This window comes from Chrysochloris asiatica, unplaced genomic scaffold (genome assembly GCF_000296735.1).
Source record: "Chrysochloris asiatica unplaced genomic scaffold, ChrAsi1.0 scaffold00045, whole genome shotgun sequence".
In the NCBI taxonomy this organism is placed as follows: Eukaryota; Metazoa; Chordata; class Mammalia; order Afrosoricida; family Chrysochloridae; genus Chrysochloris; species Chrysochloris asiatica.
In genome coordinates, this window is record NW_006408563.1 from 16,017,720 (window position 1) to 16,037,360 (window position 19,641).

At 38.7% G+C, this 19,641-nt stretch overlaps 1 protein-coding gene and 1 pseudogene across 1 annotated transcript in view; both read right to left on the reverse strand.

Moving 5' to 3' along the window:
• The window catches only part of CCDC150 (coiled-coil domain containing 150), a 78,016-nt gene that overhangs the window by 20,169 nt on the left and 38,206 nt on the right, over window positions 1-19,641 (reverse strand). The window contains exons 14-18 of the mRNA XM_006862015.1: window positions 18,062-18,145; window positions 15,219-15,326; window positions 13,541-13,603; window positions 5,728-5,856; window positions 2,861-3,030 (exon numbers count right to left, since the gene is read on the reverse strand). Coding sequence (XP_006862077.1) covers window positions 2,861-3,030; window positions 5,728-5,856; window positions 13,541-13,603; window positions 15,219-15,326; window positions 18,062-18,145 — 554 coding nt within the window. The remainder of the gene's footprint in view (window positions 1-2,860; window positions 3,031-5,727; window positions 5,857-13,540; window positions 13,604-15,218; window positions 15,327-18,061; window positions 18,146-19,641) is intronic.
• The window catches only part of LOC102827255, a 4,761-nt pseudogene continuing 4,173 nt past the window's right edge, over window positions 19,054-19,641 (reverse strand).

Genomic DNA, 19,641 nt, shown 5'->3' on the forward strand with positions numbered 1-19,641 from the left:
CTCTGGCTGCACTTCGTCCAAAACTGATCTATTGGTTCTTTTGGCAGCCCATGACACTTTCAATATTCTCCTCCAACACCATAACAAAAGCATCAATTCTTCTACGGTCTTCCTTATTCACTGTCCAGCTTTTGCATGCATATGAGGTTATTGAAAATACCATGGCTTGGGTCAGGCACACCTTAGGCCTCAAGCTGACATCTTTGCTCTTCAACCCTTTAAAAGGTCTTGTGCAGTAGATTTGCCTTATGCAATACGTCATTTGATTTCTTGCCTGCTGCTTCTGTGAATGTTGACAGTTGATCCAAGAAGAATGAAGTCCTTGACAACTTCAATCTTTTCTCCATTGATAAGAATGTTGTTTATTGGTACAGTGGTAAGGATTTTTGTTTTCTTTACATTGAGATGCAATCCATACCGAAGTCTGTGCTCTTTGATCTTCATCAGTAAATATTTTAAGTCCTCTTCACTTTCAGCAAGCAAGGATGTTTCATCTGCATATCCTCCTATCCTGATGCCATGTTTTTCTTCATAGAACCCAGCTTCTTGGATTATTTGCTCAGCATACAGGTTGAGTAAGTATGGTGAAATACAACAACCTTGTTGCACACCTTTCTTCATCTTAAACCATTCAGAGTTCCCATGTTCTGTTCAAACAACTGCCTCTTGATCAAGGTACAGATTCCTCATGAGTACAATTAAGTGTTCTGGAATACTCATACTTCGCAATGTTGTCCATAGCTTGTCATGATCCACACAATCGAAAGCCTTTGCATAGTCAATAAAGCATAGGTAAACATCTTTCTGATATTCTCTGCTTTCATCCAAGATCCATTGGACATCAGCAATGATATCCCTCCTTCCATGGCCTCTTCTGAATCCGGCTTGAACCTCTGGACATTCTCTGTCAATGCATGATTGTAGCATTATCTTTAGCAAAACTTTACTCACATGGGGTATCAAAGAGATTCTCCGATGATTTCCGCAGTCCTTTGGGTCACCTCTCTTTGGAATGGGCACAAATATGGATCTCTTCCAATCAGTTGGCCAGATAGCTGTCTTCCAAATTTCTTGGCAGAGATGAGTGAGTGCCTCCTGTGCCACCTTACTTTCTTGAAAGATTTCAATTTTTATTCCATCAATTCCTGGTGCGTTGTTCTTTGCCAATTCCTTCAATGCACCTTGGACTTCCTCCTTCAGTATCATTGGCTCTTGACCATATCCTACCTCTTGAAATGGTTGAACATTAATCATTTCCTTTTGGTCCAGTGACTCTGTGTATTCCTTCCATCTTCTCTTGATGCTTTCTACATCATTCAATAATTTGCCCAGAGAATCTTTCAATAGTGAAAATAGTATCATAAGTAGGAGCAAATAGATGCTCAGAACAGCTAAGAGTTAGGAGATGACAATCAGTACCCTCTTGAGGTTTGTATATTAGGACTCTTAAGGATTAAATACCTTGTCTCATCTATGATTCTATTTGGCTTGATACATTAGGCTCTCAATACCTTTTGCTAACTTATGGGATACTCTGATACCAGTAAGAATATATCACTAGTGAAAACAAAAATTAATCACCTCCACATGGATTAGGTGGTTATGTGTTGTGGAGTCACTTCTGACTCACAGTGATCCTGTACAGGGTTTCCAAGGCTGGAAATTTTCACAGGAGCAGAAAGCCTTACCTTTCTTCCGCTGGTAGTTTTGAACTGCTGACCCAGAGGTTAGCAGCCCGATTCATAACCACTATGCTCATGGAGTCCTGGTGTGGCACTGTGGGTTAATGCGCCAGACTGCAAAGTCATTTGAATAGCAAGGTCAGTAGTTCAAGATCACCATTCACTCCTTGGAAACCCTATACAGGGTCGCTATGGGTCGGAATCGACTTGACAGCACTTAACAACCACCACCACCACATGGATTGGGTTGCTACTGAGAATTTAACTTCTAAAAACAATGCTGTTTTTATTGTTAAGTACCATTGAGTCAGTTCCAACTCATAGCAACCCTGTATAAGGCTTCTAGTAGTCACTTCGAATTTTATTGTGATGATAATCAGTATTCTTAAATCCATTCCCCTTAATTGTTTCCTAAATTCAGAGGTAATGTACAACTACAATATAGAGAATAAAGATAAGCAAAATGATGAAAATACAACTTGATTTTCCACAGTATGCACCACTAACACACATACTACAATACAATTTTGAAGGCCATATTAAACTCAGCTCACCTGTTCTATAATCTGAAATGGAAATTTTTATGTAGTCTTTGAAACTTAGTCAAAGGAGTTAACATATAAGACTTGGTTAGACAGAGTTCTCACAATGAGTCACAGAAATTAACTCTTAATCTTAAACAGGATACTAATAAATGGATAAATAATTCAAACGAAAGCAGGCATTTAGTTTCACTTCCCTTGACAAATGAACTTCTGGTGTGGCACTGTAGGATCAGCACTGGACTGCAAACCACAAGGCCAGCAGTTCAAACCCACCAGCTGGTCCTTGGAAATTCTATACAGGCTTGCTATGAGTCAGAATTGACTCGACGGCACTTGACAACAACAATCTTGACAATGACTGTATACCCAAGGGCAGAATTAGGTTTCAATAGTAAGGAAAATAGCAAGGGCAAACCAGCACTGTAGCAGATGAATTTCTAGGACACCTAATTCTTCACACCACAAGGAAAATTTTAATTTTTTTGAAAATCATGTCAGTATCTAAATTGAGATTTCCCTGAATTTGTTAATTCTTTGAATACTTCTTACAAGTCTTTCACAAAGAAAGCGACATAAAGTGACTTCATTTCCTGGCTACAGGAGTGTCAAGGACAGAAAAACAATCTCAGGTACCTTTCTTTCTTGAGGCCTGCAATCTCTGAATCCCTCCGCCCAAGCTCTATTTGTACTTTTTCCAGAGCGCCTTGCATCTTACTGTGAGAAGCCAGCACATTCTCCAACATGATTGTGACTTTGCAGTTGTCTTCCTTAGCCTCAGCTAATTGTCGCTGAAAGTTCCCCACCTAATTGGAAATGAAACAAGACAAAGACATTTGAACCTTTCGGATCACTCTTACTCCGCTTCTGAGTCCCACTGCTCATAGAGAAGAGTATGGAAGCAAGGCATGATAGGATGCAAAGAGGAATATGAACTAGTGACATTGGGACCAACAACTTGTTGGGTCCCACCAGAGCCAGTTCCAAACTGGCCTGATGTGTTTCTATTACATACCATTGTGTTGGTTCTGACTCATAGTGACCCTGTATAGGGTTTCTGAGGAGCGGCTGGCAGGTTTAAATTGCTGACTTTGCAGTTAGTTCACTGCTTATCTTACAGCACCACACAGGATTGTCCTATAGGTTTGTAAATTTTCATTGAGGCAGACTGCCTCATCTTTCTTCTGTGGAGCAGCTGGTAGGTCTGAACTGCTGAACTTCCAGTTTTTGCAACTGAGTGTGTAAACTACTGCACCACCAGCAGTAAGAAATGTTGCTGTTGTTAAGTACAGTCGAGTCAGTGCCGACTCATAGCAACCCTGTATAGGAGTTCCAAGGAGCAGCTGGTGAGTTTGTACTGCCGACCTTGCAGTCAGCAGTCCCATGATTATCCTGCTGTGCTCCTGCTCATCTGTCTTGTGATGGGGGCAGAGACTGAGGTGGAGGGCATCCATCTGACACTCATAAGAAGTACCTAAGGAAAAAGACTACAAGGAGAAGGTGGAAGCTGCTCAAGTATTATATACCCTTCTTCAGAGAGGCAAATTTTGTACGTGATTTCAAGAAGCCATTGGAGTGTGTAAAACAGCAGCAGTAATAGTAGCATCAGAGCCTTCTAACTTCAGGAGGAATGAGGAGAACCGTCATCAGTACACAGCTTATTTCCATGTGGAAGGGGTCAGACACAGCTTCAATCCTCTGCATTTTTGCCAGTTCTGAAACTAGCCATCCCTCCCTGAAGGCACTCTCTATCTGCTTCTCTGCTGGGCCAGATAAGTCACTGCAGTGGCCCACAGAACTCACAGACCATTGTTATAACCAAGTGCTGTATTCAGCAAGTAACCTGCTGCAACTCAGGATCCCCATCAGGCGCAAGGAGGCAAAGTCTGGAAGACTCTTCCAAGAGGAGAACATATCCCTCCCTTCTTCAGTGCAGGACAGCTCTTTCAGCTCCTCTCAAGCCATGCAAACAAGCAGGCCGTTCTCTTGGCCATGCACACTCTTCTCAGTCAAGCAGGCCTCTTTCCAGAGCCCCAGGACAGGCCTCTTCTTAGCCCTGATGTAACAGACTCACAATACCAGGACCGGAAAAGAAGTCTCTCTTGAGGGGGCAGAGAGGGTGTGTGTGGCAGAGAGGAGCTGAGAGAGCCGTCCTGCACTGAAGAGCTGTCTTCAGCTGTATGTTTTCTGATCTCCATCTGGAGTTGTACCCTTTTACGTCTTACTAAACCACGAAACCATAAGTATTGTCTATAAGTTCTGTGTGGTCATTGCAACCAATTATCAAGTCCAGAAGCAGAGAGCGTCATGGGGAGAATGGCTGGTGTGGCGATATGTTTGACTTCCATTTCCTAAGGGGTCTTGATTTGTATTGTGCCCCCTGAAGTCAGACAGGTTCTGACAATACTACACGCCATTTTATAGGATGTTATCTGCATTCTCATTAGGCACATACTGTATTGAGTAAAACACACTTAGTGATTTAATTTAAAATTAAATCATAGTAATGTTGTTGTTAAATGCTGTCAAGTTGTTTCTGACTCATATTGACCCTGTACAGGCTTTCCTGGGAGCAGCTGGTGAGTTTGAACCACCAATCTTGCAGTCCAAACCAATCTAGCAGTCCAGTGCTTATTGTACAGCACCACACCAGAAATGTCACAAGACATTAATAAAACATAAGTATGTGGTTATTGGAGTCCCTGAGTGGTGTAAATAGTTAATGTGCTTGGCTGCTAATGGAATGACTGAAGATATAAGTTTATCCATAAGAGTGTTGAAGAAAAATGTACTTACGAAATATCAGCTCTTGAAAGCCCTATGGAGCAGTGTTCTACTCTGACACACACCATGTTGTCAGAAGTTAGAATGTACTTGATGCCACTTTTTCAGGTAGGTTATTATCACCAAAAGGCACTCTGGTAACGTAGTGGTTACGAATCGGGCTCCGAACTGCAAGGTCAGCAATTTGAAACTACCAGGTGCTCTGTGGGAGAAAGATGAGGCTTTCTGCTCCCGTAAAGATTTACAACCTCGGAAACCCTGTTCAGGGTCGCTATGGGTCAGAACCGACTTGATGGCACTTAACAACAACAATTATCACCAAGGAGTCCTGGTGTGGTGCTGCAGCATCAGTACTTAACTGCAAGGTCAAACTCACCATCTGTTCTTTGGAAATCCTATACAGGGTCACTATGAGATGGGACAGACTCAACAGCACTTAACAACAACAACATTATTACCAAAGCCAGATGTGTTTCAACAGGAAAAAACAGAACTTTTTTTTTTTTTTTTAAGACAAAAAGTTACTGGAAATTAATGTCATTTTAAGATAAATGTTTTAAAAGTGCTCTAAAGTTATCTTTTCTCTGAGAACAATACCTCCTCTGATAGACCCTCCTCTGTCTTACTAATGGTACCAGGAGGTTGAGGGATGTGGTTAATGGACGAGATGGTAGCAGCTCATCTCAGTAGCATGCTCTAAGGGAAGACTGATGTCTTGCCTTCTTGTTCTCCCTTTCCTCCAGAGCCTCAAGGTCCCCTTTCAGCTTCTGACTTTCTGTGAGGGCTGCATCGCGGCATCGCACTGCGATAGACAGTTCCTCTTCATTCTTTTTAAGAATGGATTTCACCTTAGTAGAAAAAAATAAATGATAATTTTCCCAAAGCATCGAAATCAGCTATTCAAGTAAAACACAGCAAGTCAAACCCAACTTGAAATTTTCCATTAAGTACATTTATCCATTACTGTATCTATAAAGTCAGCTTTAGTAGCTGCTTATCTCTTTAAAGAAAATGACAAAACAACCTAAGTCTGTGTATAAGTAAATATGTTGTTGTTATGTGCCGTTGAGTAGGTTCCGACTCATAGAGGCCCTGTACAGGGTTTCCAAGGCTGGAAATCTTTACAGGAGCAGAACACCTCATCTTTCTCCCACGGAACAGCTGGTAGTTTCGAACTGCTGACCTTGTGGCTCACAGCCCGATTCGTAACCACTTCGCTACCAGAGCTAGGCAAGCCTAATACAGTAATCAGTTTCTGTGAAAGATGAGCACATGGATAAGCAGAATAAGGCAAATTTGGAGTTGAGATGTACAATGGGAGATAAATTTATTATCATGGAATTAGCTTGTTTTGAAAATATAACTTAAATGCATGAATTAATATAATAAAAGCTAGGATGAATAAATATTAAGTTTCTCGTTAGGATTCAGTCTTACAGAAAAATGAATCCTAATTAGAAATCTTAGAATTTTATATCACTGAAACCATACCCATTCAATCATTTCAGATGATCAACCTACTATTTTAAAAACGTATTCTTTTAATTCTTAATTTTGTAATAATTACAGATTCACAAAAGGTTACAAAAATAATTCAAAGTCTCAGGTATCCTTCACCTTGCTTCTTCTAATACGGACATCTTATATTGCTCTAGTATAATATCAAAACTGGAGTCCTGGTGTGGCACTGTGGATTAATGCGCCAGACTGCAAAGCCATTTGAACTGCATGGTTGACAGTTCAAGCTCACCAGCTGCTCCTCGGAAACCCTATACAGGGTCACTATGGGTCAGAAATGACTCGACAGCACTTAACAACAACAATATCAAAATCAGGAAATTGCCATTGGTACATTACTGTTAACTTGAGTTATTAGAACGGAGTTCATCTACAGAACTTATGTCATCATCTTTTTCTTTTTAAAATTATTTTTGTATTCTGGTAAAATATGTGTAACATTTGTTAATAAAATAGCTTTTATATGTATATTTCAGTGACATTGACCCCAGTCCTCATGCTGGGCAACCATCACCACTATCCTTCTCCACCATGAACAGAAGAAACTCAGTGTCCTCTAAGCAATGACTCCTCCTTTTCCCCTTCCTGCCACCGGGGGCTCCATATGATAAGCACTGGACTGTGAAACATAAGGTCAGCAGTTTGAGCCCACCAACTACTCCATAGGAGAACGAGGAGGCTTTCTTGGAAACCCTATAGTGTTGCTGAGTCAGAATTGACTTGATGGCACTTAACAACAACCCCATCCTTGGTAACCAGTACTAAACTGGGAGCCCTACACATTTGCCTATTTCATATAAGTGGTATTATATAATAACCATCATTTTATGACTGGCTTATTTCACTCACATAGTTTTTCAATACACAAAATGTATGAGGACTTCATTTCTCTTTATGACCAAGTAATGATCCACTATGCATACACTGTCGTTGTTTTCACCTTTCCATTTTGATTATTGTGTATAATACTACAATGAACAGACTTCTCTTTATGTTCCTTTCCATTCTTTTGAGTATCTATATACCTGGAGTTGAGATTACTGGGTCACATAGTAGTCCTATGCTTGTTTCCTTTTAACATTTTGTTGTGATTTGGGTTTACAGAACAAAATCAGCTTTCCACTCAACAATTCACACAGAATTTGTTTTGTGACATTGAGTGCAACTCTCACAATGTAACAACACTCTTGCAGGGGTTTCCCATTTCTGTTTGTCCTTCTTTTTTATCCTTTTTGCCTTCTGAGCTCTCTCCCTGGGAAAATGTTGCCCTTTCAATGCCATATGGTTGATCCACACGGTGTATACTTCCTTGGCGTTGTTGTTCATCTTAAAGGCCTGTTTTGTTGGGCCCAAAGTTGAGCCACTACAGTGAGTTCAATTCTAGGCTTGAAGGGTGACTAAGGGCCACATCTTCCAGGGTTCTACCAGTCTCGATCTGACCAGGAAGTCGTCTTTTTTTTTTATGGCTTTGATCTTTGTTCCACATTTTCTCCCATTCTGCCCAGGACTTTCTACTGGGATCCCTTTCAGAGCAGTGGGTTGTGGTAGCCAGACCCCATCACACTATTGTCCACAGGATCTGTACCACTTTGCATTCTCACCAGCAATGCAGGAAGAGTGTCAATTTCTCTAAATCCTCACCAGCATGAGTTATTCTCTTCAGTTATTATTATTTTTTTAAATCATAGTCATTCTAGTGGGATGGGAGAGATGTATCTCACTGTGGGTTTGATTCATATCTTCCTAATAAAGTTAACTCATCTGTTTATATGCTTGTTGGCCATTTGTATGTAACTCTTTGATAAAATGGCTACTCAGGTCCTTGCCCACTTTTTGGTTTGGTTGTCATTTTGTTGTTAAGTTATAGGGATTTCTTATATTCTGGATATTAAACCCTTATCAGATACATGACATTCTCAAAATTCCTCCCAATTTGCAGGCTGTCTCTGTACTTTGTTGATAAAGTCCTTTGATGAACAAAACTTTTTAATTTTTATGAGGTTCTTTTATCTACTTTATCTTTTGGGGCTCCTGCTTTTCATATCACGTCTAAAAATTCATTGCCAAATGCTGGGTTCCAAAGCATTACTGCTCTGTTTTCTAATGATAGTTTTATGGTTTTAGTTCTTTTAGGTCCTTGATCCATTTTGAATTAGTTTTTGTATATGCTATGTTGTATGGATCTAACTTCATTCTTTTGCATGTGAAAATCCAGTTTTCCGAACTCCATTTATTAAAGAGATTCTTCTTTCCCCATTTAATGACTTTAGTACCCTATACACCAGTAGTATTTTATTGTATGGATATACCACAATTTACTTTCATTTATCTACTGATGAACACTTGAGTTGTTTTCATTTTGGAATTGTTACAAAGGGTGCTGCTGTGAACATTTGTATACAGGATTTGCACAAACCTATCCTTTCATTTACTTTAGAATGGAATGGCTGAGTCTATGGTAGTTGTATGTTTCACTTTTAAAGAAACTACCAAACTGTTGTACCATTTTGTATTCCCAGTAGAAACTAGAAGTTTTTAATGAAAGTTCTAGTTTCTCTATATTCTTGCTAATGCTTAGTATGATCCATTTTTAAATTTTAAACATTCATATAGACATGTGGATAATATCACATTGTTGTTTTATTTACATTTCCTAATAGACAGCTGTTTAACATCTTTTTACCATCCATACTCATATATTTTCTTTGAAGGAGCCCTGGTGGCACACATGTTTAAACACTTGGCAGTTAACCAAAAGGTTGGCAGTTCAAATGCAGTCTGTGACTCATAGAAGACAGATCTGATAGTCTCTGCTTTATAAAAATGAAACCCAAGAAAACCTTATGCGGCAGTTCTACTCTGTGAAATGGTGTCTTTTTTGTCAGTATCAACTCAATGGCCCTCAACAACATATCTTCTTGATGAAATACCTGTTCCTTTTGAGTAGTTTTATTAGTGAGTTTTGTCAGTTCTCATATATTCTAAAGACAAGGCCATTATCAGATATGAAACTTGCAATTATTTTCTCCCAGGATGTAGCTTAACAGTGCCTTGGAGAGCAGAAATTGTTATTTTGATAAAGTTCCAGTTATATATTTTTATGTTATGGATCACTTTTTTGATATCTACGAAATATTTTCCTATCTCAAGATCACAAAGATTTTCTCCAATTTATTTTTCTAGAACCATTTTAAGTTCATTTTTATACATGGTGTATAAGGTAAAGACAGTTCTTTTTGGGGGACAGATGGATATCCAGAAAAGTCAAATATTATAATAAAACGTGCAAAGACCTGGAGTTAGAAAACTAAAAGGGATAAAAAGCTAAGCATTTCTCAAGCTGAAGGAACTGAAGAAAAAATTCAGGCCTCAACTTGAAATACTGAAGTATTCTATGGACATAATATTGACTTATGCAGAGAGCATCAAAAGAAGATGGAAGGGATATACAGTCACTGTACCAAAAAGAAACGGCTGATGTTCAACAATTTTGAGAGGTAGCATCTGATCAAGAGCCAATGATACTGAAAGAAGAAATCCAAGGTGAATTGAAGGCATTGGCAAGGAACAAAGCTCCAGGAATTGATGGAATACAAACTGAAATCTTTCAACAAGTTAATGCAGCACTGGAGGTGCTCACTCATCTATGCCAAGAAATTTGTAAGACAGCTACTTGGCCAACTACTTGAAAGAGATACTGATTTGTTCCTATTCTAAAGAGAGGTGACCCAAAAGAATGCAGAAATCATTGAACAATATCATCAATATCACATGCAAGTAAAATTTTCCTGAAAATAATTTTTAAAATGGTTTCAACAGTACATCAACAGAGAACTTCCAGAAGTTCAAGCCAGATTCAGATGAGGATATGGAATGAGGGATATTAGTCAGATAGATCTTGGGTGGGTAAAAGCAGAGAATACCAGAAAGATATTTACTTGGGCTTTATTGAATAGTTAAAGGTCTTTGACTGTGTAGATCATGACAAACTATAGATAACATTTCAAAGAATGAGTATTCCAGACAGAACACTTAATTGTGCTCATGACGAACCTGTATAGAGACCAAAGGGCAGTTGTTACAATACAACAAGGGGTTACTGAATTGTTTAAAATCAGGAAAGGTGTGTTCCTGGGTTGAATCTTTTCACCATACTTATTCAATCTGTATGCTGAGCAAATAACCCAAGAATCTGGATATGAAGAAGGACATGGCATCAGGATAGGAGGGACTAATTAACAGTCTGTGATATGCAGATGATATAACCTTGCTTGCTGAAAGTGAATAGGAATTAAAATATTTACTGATGAAGATCAAGATGACAGAATTCATGTAAAAAAAAACAAAAACAAAATCTTACAACTGGATCAATAAATGATATCATGATAAATGAAGAAAAGATTGAAATGTTGAATCTTTCATTTTGCTTGGATCCACGACACTTACAGAAGCAGCAGCCAAGAAATTACAAGACTTTTTAAAAGTGTTCAAGAGCAAAGATATTAGTTTGAGGACTAAGGTACATGGTATTTTCAATTGTCTCATAAGCATATGAAAGCTGGACAATAATAAACTAGACTGTAGAAGAAGCAGAGCCTTTGAATAATGGTATTGAAGAAGAGTATTAAAAGTATTATGAATTACCAGAAGAACTAACACATCTGTGTTGAAAGAAATACAGTCAGAATGCTCCTTAGAAGCCAGGATGGAAAGAATTCATCTCTCATACTTTGAACAAGTTTTTTGGAGGGGCCTGTCCTTAGTGGAGTGAAAAATGGTCTGTAAAGTAGAGGGTAAGTTAAAACGAGAAAGAGCTCCAACGAGATGGATTGAAACATTGGCAGCAGAACGGGCTCAAACGTGACAGCAATGGTGAGGTTTATGCAGGACCAGACAGTGTTTCATCCTGTTGTGCACAGAGCCACGATGAGTCACAACAACAATATCTTAAAACAGTATTCCAAAAATCAATGATTTTTTTTGCCAGCCCATTAGTGATGTAATTTTGGTTGCTTCTAGTCTTTTGTTATTAAGATACAAAACTGCAATAAGTAACTTTGTACTGAATAGTACAAGGATATCAACTTTCATAGGATCTGAAAACCTACTGGATTTGATCCCAGAAAAGCACAAAAGGACATTGTTTTAAAAATGTCACCAATGTTTATAGGTTAAAACATAAAAATGCTACTAATAAAAATGTGTACGGAAGGAGATAAATAGTAGTCAACTCTAGAAGACAAACTCTAGTCTTTTCTATTTTTAAATATTAAGCTGTATGTGTGGCTCTGTAGGATAAGCCCTGGACTGCAAGGTCGGCACGGCAGTTCAAACTCACCAGCCGCTCCTTGCACACCCTCTACAGCGTTGCTGAGTCTGAACCAGCTGGACAGCACGTTACAGCCACAACAATAATGGATACTCTATTAAGATTTATTTGGAAAATATTTTCCAATATGCAAGTTTTTGGATATTTTATTATAAAATCAGGCTTTATCCAAATATTTTAGTTCTAGTGTTGTGGAGCTGTAAGATAAGCACTAGACTACTCATCATATGGTCATTAGCAGTCTAGTTCAAACCCAACAACTGCTCCTTGGAAACCCTATACAGTGTTACTGTTGGTCAGAACGGATTGAATAGGCTTAACAACAAGAACAACAGAGTTAAAATTAGGTTAAACATTTAGAATTTTTAAGAAATTAAAATTAGATTTCAAAAGACCTCAGGGGTTATTGTTTTAGCTAAATCTGGTATTTTCATATGCAAAACAGAAATCAGTCATGCAATAGCCAGGAAATAGTTCTGATCTACAGTGTTAGTTTTTCTTATTTGGAAAGAAATGAATGTTTCTATAGGTACTCATACTTCCGAGCATTATATTTTCACTATATTTATTAATCTTGTGTAAATTTGAATTTTCCTTATGATTAAATTTATGGTCTTCACTTACCAAATCTCGTTTAGGGAAAGTAGGTGATCCATCTCTTATTACTGGTCTTGCAGCAAGAATATCTATTTTGCCTTCCAGTCTTCCCTCCATAGTTTTAATAGCATTCAAAAGAGTCTTCAGAGAGATTCTAGAGTCTCCAATCTCCTGAGAGGACTTCACTGAAGGCAGGGTAGGTGCAAAGCTCACCCGGCGTGTTGAGTTTAGAATAACATTAGGAAAACCAACTGATGAAGTTCTTTCCTTTACTATGTTTACATGAGGCTTAGGGCTTTCAAGGAGTTTTGAAGACCCAGTCCTCTCTGGAGATTTCTTTTTTCTTGGAGGCATCACCAATTTAAAGGCAATAAAATCAACTCCACCTAGATTTATTGTTCAAGGTGTGCCCACTTTACTAGGAGAAACACACAGACAGTGCTGGGAGTGAAGCACCAGTGGAAACTGTATTTGAAAATGAGTTCCTTGGTTTTCAGAATGAAGAAATCATAGCGGTAAAATGTGCCCTGCTGAAGAAACAAACTTAAATTCCCCCTTGGGGTTCGTATCTAATGGGGCCTCCTTTACCAACTTTGTGACATCATCATTCATCAGTACAGTCAGGTGGTTAGAATATTAAGAGGATTCCACTTGATACATTCTATCGAGTTCCCTGGTTACCAGCCGTCATGGAGTCAACCCCATGTGTGTGTCAGCACAGAACTAATCTCCATAAGGTTTCCAATGGCTGACTTCTCAGACTTTGATCACCAGACCTTTCCCCCGAGGAGCATTAACCACTGGTACAACCTGGGAACTCCAGTCCCTTGGTTACCGGTGGCATATACAAATTTTATAGACACAGAAGTTACACATGCTTATGCTAAAGATTAAAAAAATTTACATGGTACATTTGTAATTACTGAAATCTATCACTTTTGGTGACATGTTACTTAATTATTTTTTTCACTAATGTCGTCTTTGTCTAACTTTTCTCCATTTGTTCTTAAAATGCTATGTGACCTACAAAAGGATATCTGCTTCAATAGCCACCAAGTTAACAAGTAAACACCTTAATTTACTAATACCTTTTTCAGGTGACCTTCTATCTGTTGCAGATGGGTCTTGTTAGCACTGAGTTCTGAGTTTGCCTATAATGAAAAACAAAAAAAAATGTTTCTTACATCTGCCAACACATTTTTCAGGCTCAGTTCAAAATAATCTCTTTCCCTATGAAAGCATTTCTTGGTGTTCCCAATTATTATTAATGACACTCCCTATGAAAGCTCATAAAATAATCTTTTTTTTTTTTTTTTCCTGAGAAGCATAACTTTCTACTATATAATAAAATTTCTGGGATATATTCTAAACTCTGTAATTAAACATAAGCAAGTTAAATGTTCCACTTCTGCTTCAGGCATCTTCATTAATTCTTTGTATAGAGTAATTATTCAAATAATGTTTGTTGAATAGAAATGTGTTGAGAGAGACAATATTCATCTTTCTGGGATTGGATGGCGAAAGTGTGAAGAATTGAACTGACCTGCACTCTTAAGAATTTGGTCTTAGTCTTTGATTCTTGAAAGAGAACTCTAAAACCTTGGAATTTTCCTAGTGATTGAAGTGTCTTTGATGAATCCTCTAGACCAACCTGAGGGACTGGCCAGTCCAGAAAGACCACCACTTGATACTAGCCAAGCTGGAAATCCTGTCTATACAATCAATTGTGTCTACATAAAAAAGCTAAATAAAGACTCTGGGCGTGGAAGCTCCACAAACTTCCTGGTTGGTAAAAGACCTCAACGAACATGAAGGCGAGTTTTTAGTTGGGACTCTGAAGTTCTATGTTGGGAATCCTCCCAGGTCTTGTCCTACTGGTTTCTTCATTTATATCGTTTTACTATAATAAAATTATAATCATACATATAGTACTTTCATGAGTTCCGTCAGTGGTTATTATGAATTATCAAACCCTAGTATGAGTTGAAGGAGCTCTGGTAGCGTAGTGGTTACGAATCGGGCTGCGAACCTTAAGGTCAGCAGTTCGAAACTACCAGCTATTCCACGGGAGAAAGATGAGGCTTTCTACTCCCGTAAAGATTTACACCCTTGGAAACCCTGTACAGGGTCGCTATGGGTCGGAACCGACTCGACGGCACTTAACAACAACAACAACAAGTATGAGTTGAAGGAGCCGCTGGCAGCATAGTGGGTTAAGAACTGGGCTGCTAACTGCAAGTCAACAGTTCAAATCTACCAGTCGCTCCGTGACTAACCCTCAGAACTGACTCAATGGCACACAATTACCACCACCAGTATGAATGAAAACCGACTCCACAGCACTTAACAATAAGGGAGTACTAGGCAGTGAGAGGGAATAACAGGAGCCAGAGGGTCAGAACTTGGGTTTATGGCTGGCATCCTAAAGGGATAGTGGGAAACCTCTGGGTTTGTAGCCAGAAGGTCAGAGGTGACTCCCAAGCTTGTGACTTGATGTGAGGTCTTGGGCAGAAGTGGCAGTCTGGAAGACAATGGCCTTAGCGTGTGAAGTCTGACTTAGCTGTAGTGGTGAGAGTCAGAGGAAGAAGTGCTGGTGTACAGCTGGTATCAGGGCAGAATTGAACTGATTGTATACTTCATTTGGTGTCAGAGAACTGAGATTTTGATTTTTCTACATAGATTGTGAAGTGGGGAGAAAGGAGTCAAATGATTTCTTAAAAATTGAAACAATACAGCAGCAATCGTCTTCAGTGTTATGAATCACACCTGAGCATATTTGGTCTCTAGCTCTTTATTCAGCTTGCGTAGGTGGTCATTCTGTAAGCTGGTGTCAGTAAGGCAGTGTAGTTGTTCTTCTAGCTGTTTAACTTGTGTCTAGGTGAAAAACAGAAAATTAAAAAGTTACATTAATGAAAACCCTAAGACGCAGAGTTCTACTCTGACACGCAGGGGGCACCACGAGTCTGAAGTGACTCCATAGCAACGCTAAAGGATTTTATTTTGTGTGAGACTACTTTAACGTATTTATTTAATATATTCCTTTACACTGTTGGTAGGATTTAAAAATGCTATCACCACTTTTAAGGGCAACTTGACAAAAATCTCATAAAATGTATAAAACCCAGTTAGCTATTTTATACCTATGAATTATACCTAGCTTAACATAAAAGGAGACGTGTATAAGAATTTATAGCAGCATTGCTTGTAAATTTTTAAGTAACTGGAAACTAGTTAAATAACTATTAACAGAAGAATGGATAACTAAATGAAGGCTTATTTGTCTAATGGGCTACAATGTTGTATGCCATCAAGTAGATTCTGACACTGAGTGACCCTAAAGGTGAACGGATAACTGCTCCATGGAGTCCTGCTGTGGCGCTGTAGGATAAGCATTGGATTGCAAGGTCAGTTCGAACTGCAATGATGGTGGTTCAAACCCACCGGCCTCCACTTGAAAACCTTGTACAGGGTCACTGAGTTGGAACCAACTCAATGGTACTTAACAATAATAACAGCCCCATAGGCTTCCCAAGACTATAATCTTTATGGAAAGACCGTCACATCTTTCTTGTGTAGAGTAGCTGGAAGTGCAAACCATCAACCTTTTGGTTAGCCACTAAGTGTTGAAGTACTCTGCCACTAGGACACTTTAATGAAAAAGTGGAAAGTGTTCTTGGGTAGCGCTGTGAGTTAATGTGCTGGATTGCAAAGTCAGTTTGCACTGTAAGGTCTGCAGTTCAAGCTCACCAGTTGCTCCTCAGAAACCCAATACAGGTTTGCTATGGGTCAGAACCGACTTTTGAGTTATGGTGTTGGAGGAGAATCCTGAAAGTGCCATGCATGGGCTGCCAAAAAAAAAACAACAGATAGATCTGTGTTGGAAGAAGTGCAGCTAGAGCGCTCCTTGGAGACCAGGATGGCCAGACTTCATCTCTCATACTTCGGACATATTGTCAGGAGGGACCAGTCACTGTAGAAGGATATCATGTTTGGTAAAGTGGAGGGTCAGAGACAAAGGAAGACCCCCAGCGAGATGGATTGGCAAAATGGCAGCATCAGTGGGCTCAAGCGTGAGTTTGGCCCAGGACCGGGCAGTGTTTCGTGCTATTGTGCCTGGGGTCACTATGAGTCGGCACTGACTCGATGGCACCTAACAACAACAACAACAAAAGTGGAAAATAAAATGTGGGAGCAGTTTCTGGCACTGCCAGTCTAAATTAAAACAAAGTCCAGTATTAATGTCATTCACTAACAAGTCAATTCTGAAAACATAATCTTTTATTTTATGATTCATATCTAACATTTTTTATACATTATAATCCATCTGAGAGACTGCACACAGCAGACGATTGTTCTGATTGTTTTTGCATGCAGCTCTTCCTTTAAATTCCCCTGCAATAGTTATGTACTCTAAGAGGACTTTCCCCAGGGCTGATGAAGTCAATGCCTTTGGAATGTTCCAGTCCAAGGACTGACATAAAAGACAAGTGAAGCAATAATTTCAAAAGGGTTTCAAAGACTACCAAAGTCTTAAATCCTTATTATAAAAATATGGACAGAAAAAAAGGCATGTATTTTCCTTAAGATTATACAGATAACCTCTCTAGGATTATTGATTATGTAATATAGGTCTGGAGTCCTGGTGTGGTGCTGTAGGATAATGCATTGGACTGAAAGACTGTTTTGAACTGCAAGGTTGGTAGTTCAAACTCTATGCAGGGTCACTATGAGTTGGAACCGACATGAAGGCACTTAACAACAACAATAACAACAAAGCATAGGCCTGAAAGGTCACACATATAAATAATATCATACCAATTCATAAGTTTTAAAATGTATTCCATTTCTAGCCAAAATTTGGCTTTACAGGTGCTATGAAGATTGGGGACTTTTTCTTTCACAATTATTTGATAAATACAAAGACACCCATATCAGCTCTTAAGAGTCTAATGATGATGATGATGGCATTATTCTATTTTGTTAGTACTCATATGATGGTTTTCAACAAAATTATCTCAACTGAGTAAAAGGTTGAAGGATTTCCCTTTCTGCACTCTTCTGCATTCCCTGATAAATAAGAATAAGGAACATGTCTTTTTGATTCTTTTTATGGGATCCTTAGTTCACAAAGAAGCACATTTTTCCTATGATAATGTGTACACCCAGCCTGTAATGTTGACTATCTTTCCTAGCAAGAGCTAGATAGAGACAGGTGCTGAGCACCCTCCTCATGTTACAGGTGAATCAGTTGAAACCTAAGAAAATTAAGACTTATCCAAGGTTACAAAAGTTTGATGTCATTATTGTAGTGTTGTCAAGTTGGCTTCAACTGACAGTGACCCTATATAGTGTTTGCAAGGAGCAGCTGGTGAGTTTGAACCACCGACCTTGTGGTGAGCAAGGTGCTTATCCTACAGCACCATGCATAGGTACTTGAATAATGTCACCGGAATTTAATTGAGGCAATGAGCTTAGGTTCAGAGACTTGTCTGAAGTTACAGAATCACTACATGACAGCTAAGTTTTCTCAAAACGCAGCAATATTTAGCTTGACAATTGGTATTTAATTAAAACAAAAAAAGACAACAGAAAAAAAAAAGAGTTCTTACCTGGAGTTTTCCCTTTTCATAGGCCAGTTTATTTTTACTATTAGTAATTTTTCCCAAGGCCTTTTCGACTCGTTGCTGAGCAAGCTGATAGAGAAAACAAGAATATCAGTTCCTGTAGGCATAGAAAGGAATAACTATCTACTTTTTAAACAAGCATTTATATCCTGACCATTTCTATAATGTAACTAAGATTCATATTTGCTACTGCTGCCCCTTAACTTTTCCCTAGCTAGCTGATGTTCTTTTTGGTAAGTGCCATAGAGTCATTTCCAACTTATAGCAACCCTGTGCAGGGTTTCCAACAAGCAGCTGGTGGGTTCAAACTGCTGAACTTGCAATTCAAACTGACCTTTCAGTTCAATGCATTATCCTGCAGGACCACACAAGGACTCCAGACAGCTTATAACAGAGAAAATATGCAACAGAGAGGGAGACTATTCATGAAAGTGTTGGTATCTTTAGAGTCCAGGAATCTGTTGTCTTTGTATGTCAATTTCTTTCTTTTTTATTTTTTTTAATGTCAGTTATTCCTTTGTAATTGCAATCCAGCCCAGATGTGCAGGGATTTCACGCTGGGTACAGGTGTGGAGTTGTGGAGCATTATACAGTTCTCTACAAAAATGCTAATGATCACTCGGACAACAAGAAACACTTTCGTTACCATAGTAAAAAGCACACACACACACACACACACATTATTTTTAAACTCTTAACAAATAAACTGTTTTTGGAACTCAAACTTTTGCTTCATCCAGCACTCACCACAATGTTACCTATGACACAAACCTATGACAGTTCTATATTTCACAAAATTACATATGTTCATCATTCAAAAACCTTAAATAATCACATTTTTTTTCATTCTTTTTTCTTCAGACTTTGTTGAGAAAGCAACTGTAAGATATAGAGTGCTTTTGATTGGGATTTATTTGTACTTTATTATCAGAGAAACTTAACATGGAACATTCCACACACCATGATCAATTTCACTGTTATATCTTAAAAATGAGGAAGTAGTGATATATGATGACATAGGACATCACCTTCACAAACCAAATGTGGGGATAATAAACACACAAGCAAATGTGACAGAGAACACGAACTTTCAAGCATTAGCCAACAAGCTGCAGTACGAATCACATATATTAAATCTTAAGTTCAAAGTTTTATTAATGTTGGTAAATGTTATATATTGACATAATGCACTAATTTTGGCTTCGGCGTCGTCATTAAGTCCTGTCAAGTTGGTTCTGATTCATGGCAACCCTGCTTAGGATTTCCAAGGCTTTAAGTCTTCGTGGAAGCAGAAAGCCTCATCTTTTTCCCAACAAGTGGCTGGAGGGTTTCAACTGCAGACCTTGTGGTTCCTAGTCCAGTGATTATTGTAGTCCAGTGCATAACGAAGTAGTCCATCTCTCCTTCTTCCTAGTCAGTATTAGTCTGTAAGCTCAGCTGAAACCTGTTGACCATGGGTGACCTGGCTGATAATCAAAGTACTTGTGGCATGGCTTACATTTGATTAATCTTGCCAATACCTTCAATGAACCTTGGACTTCTTTCTTCAATACCAATGACTCTTG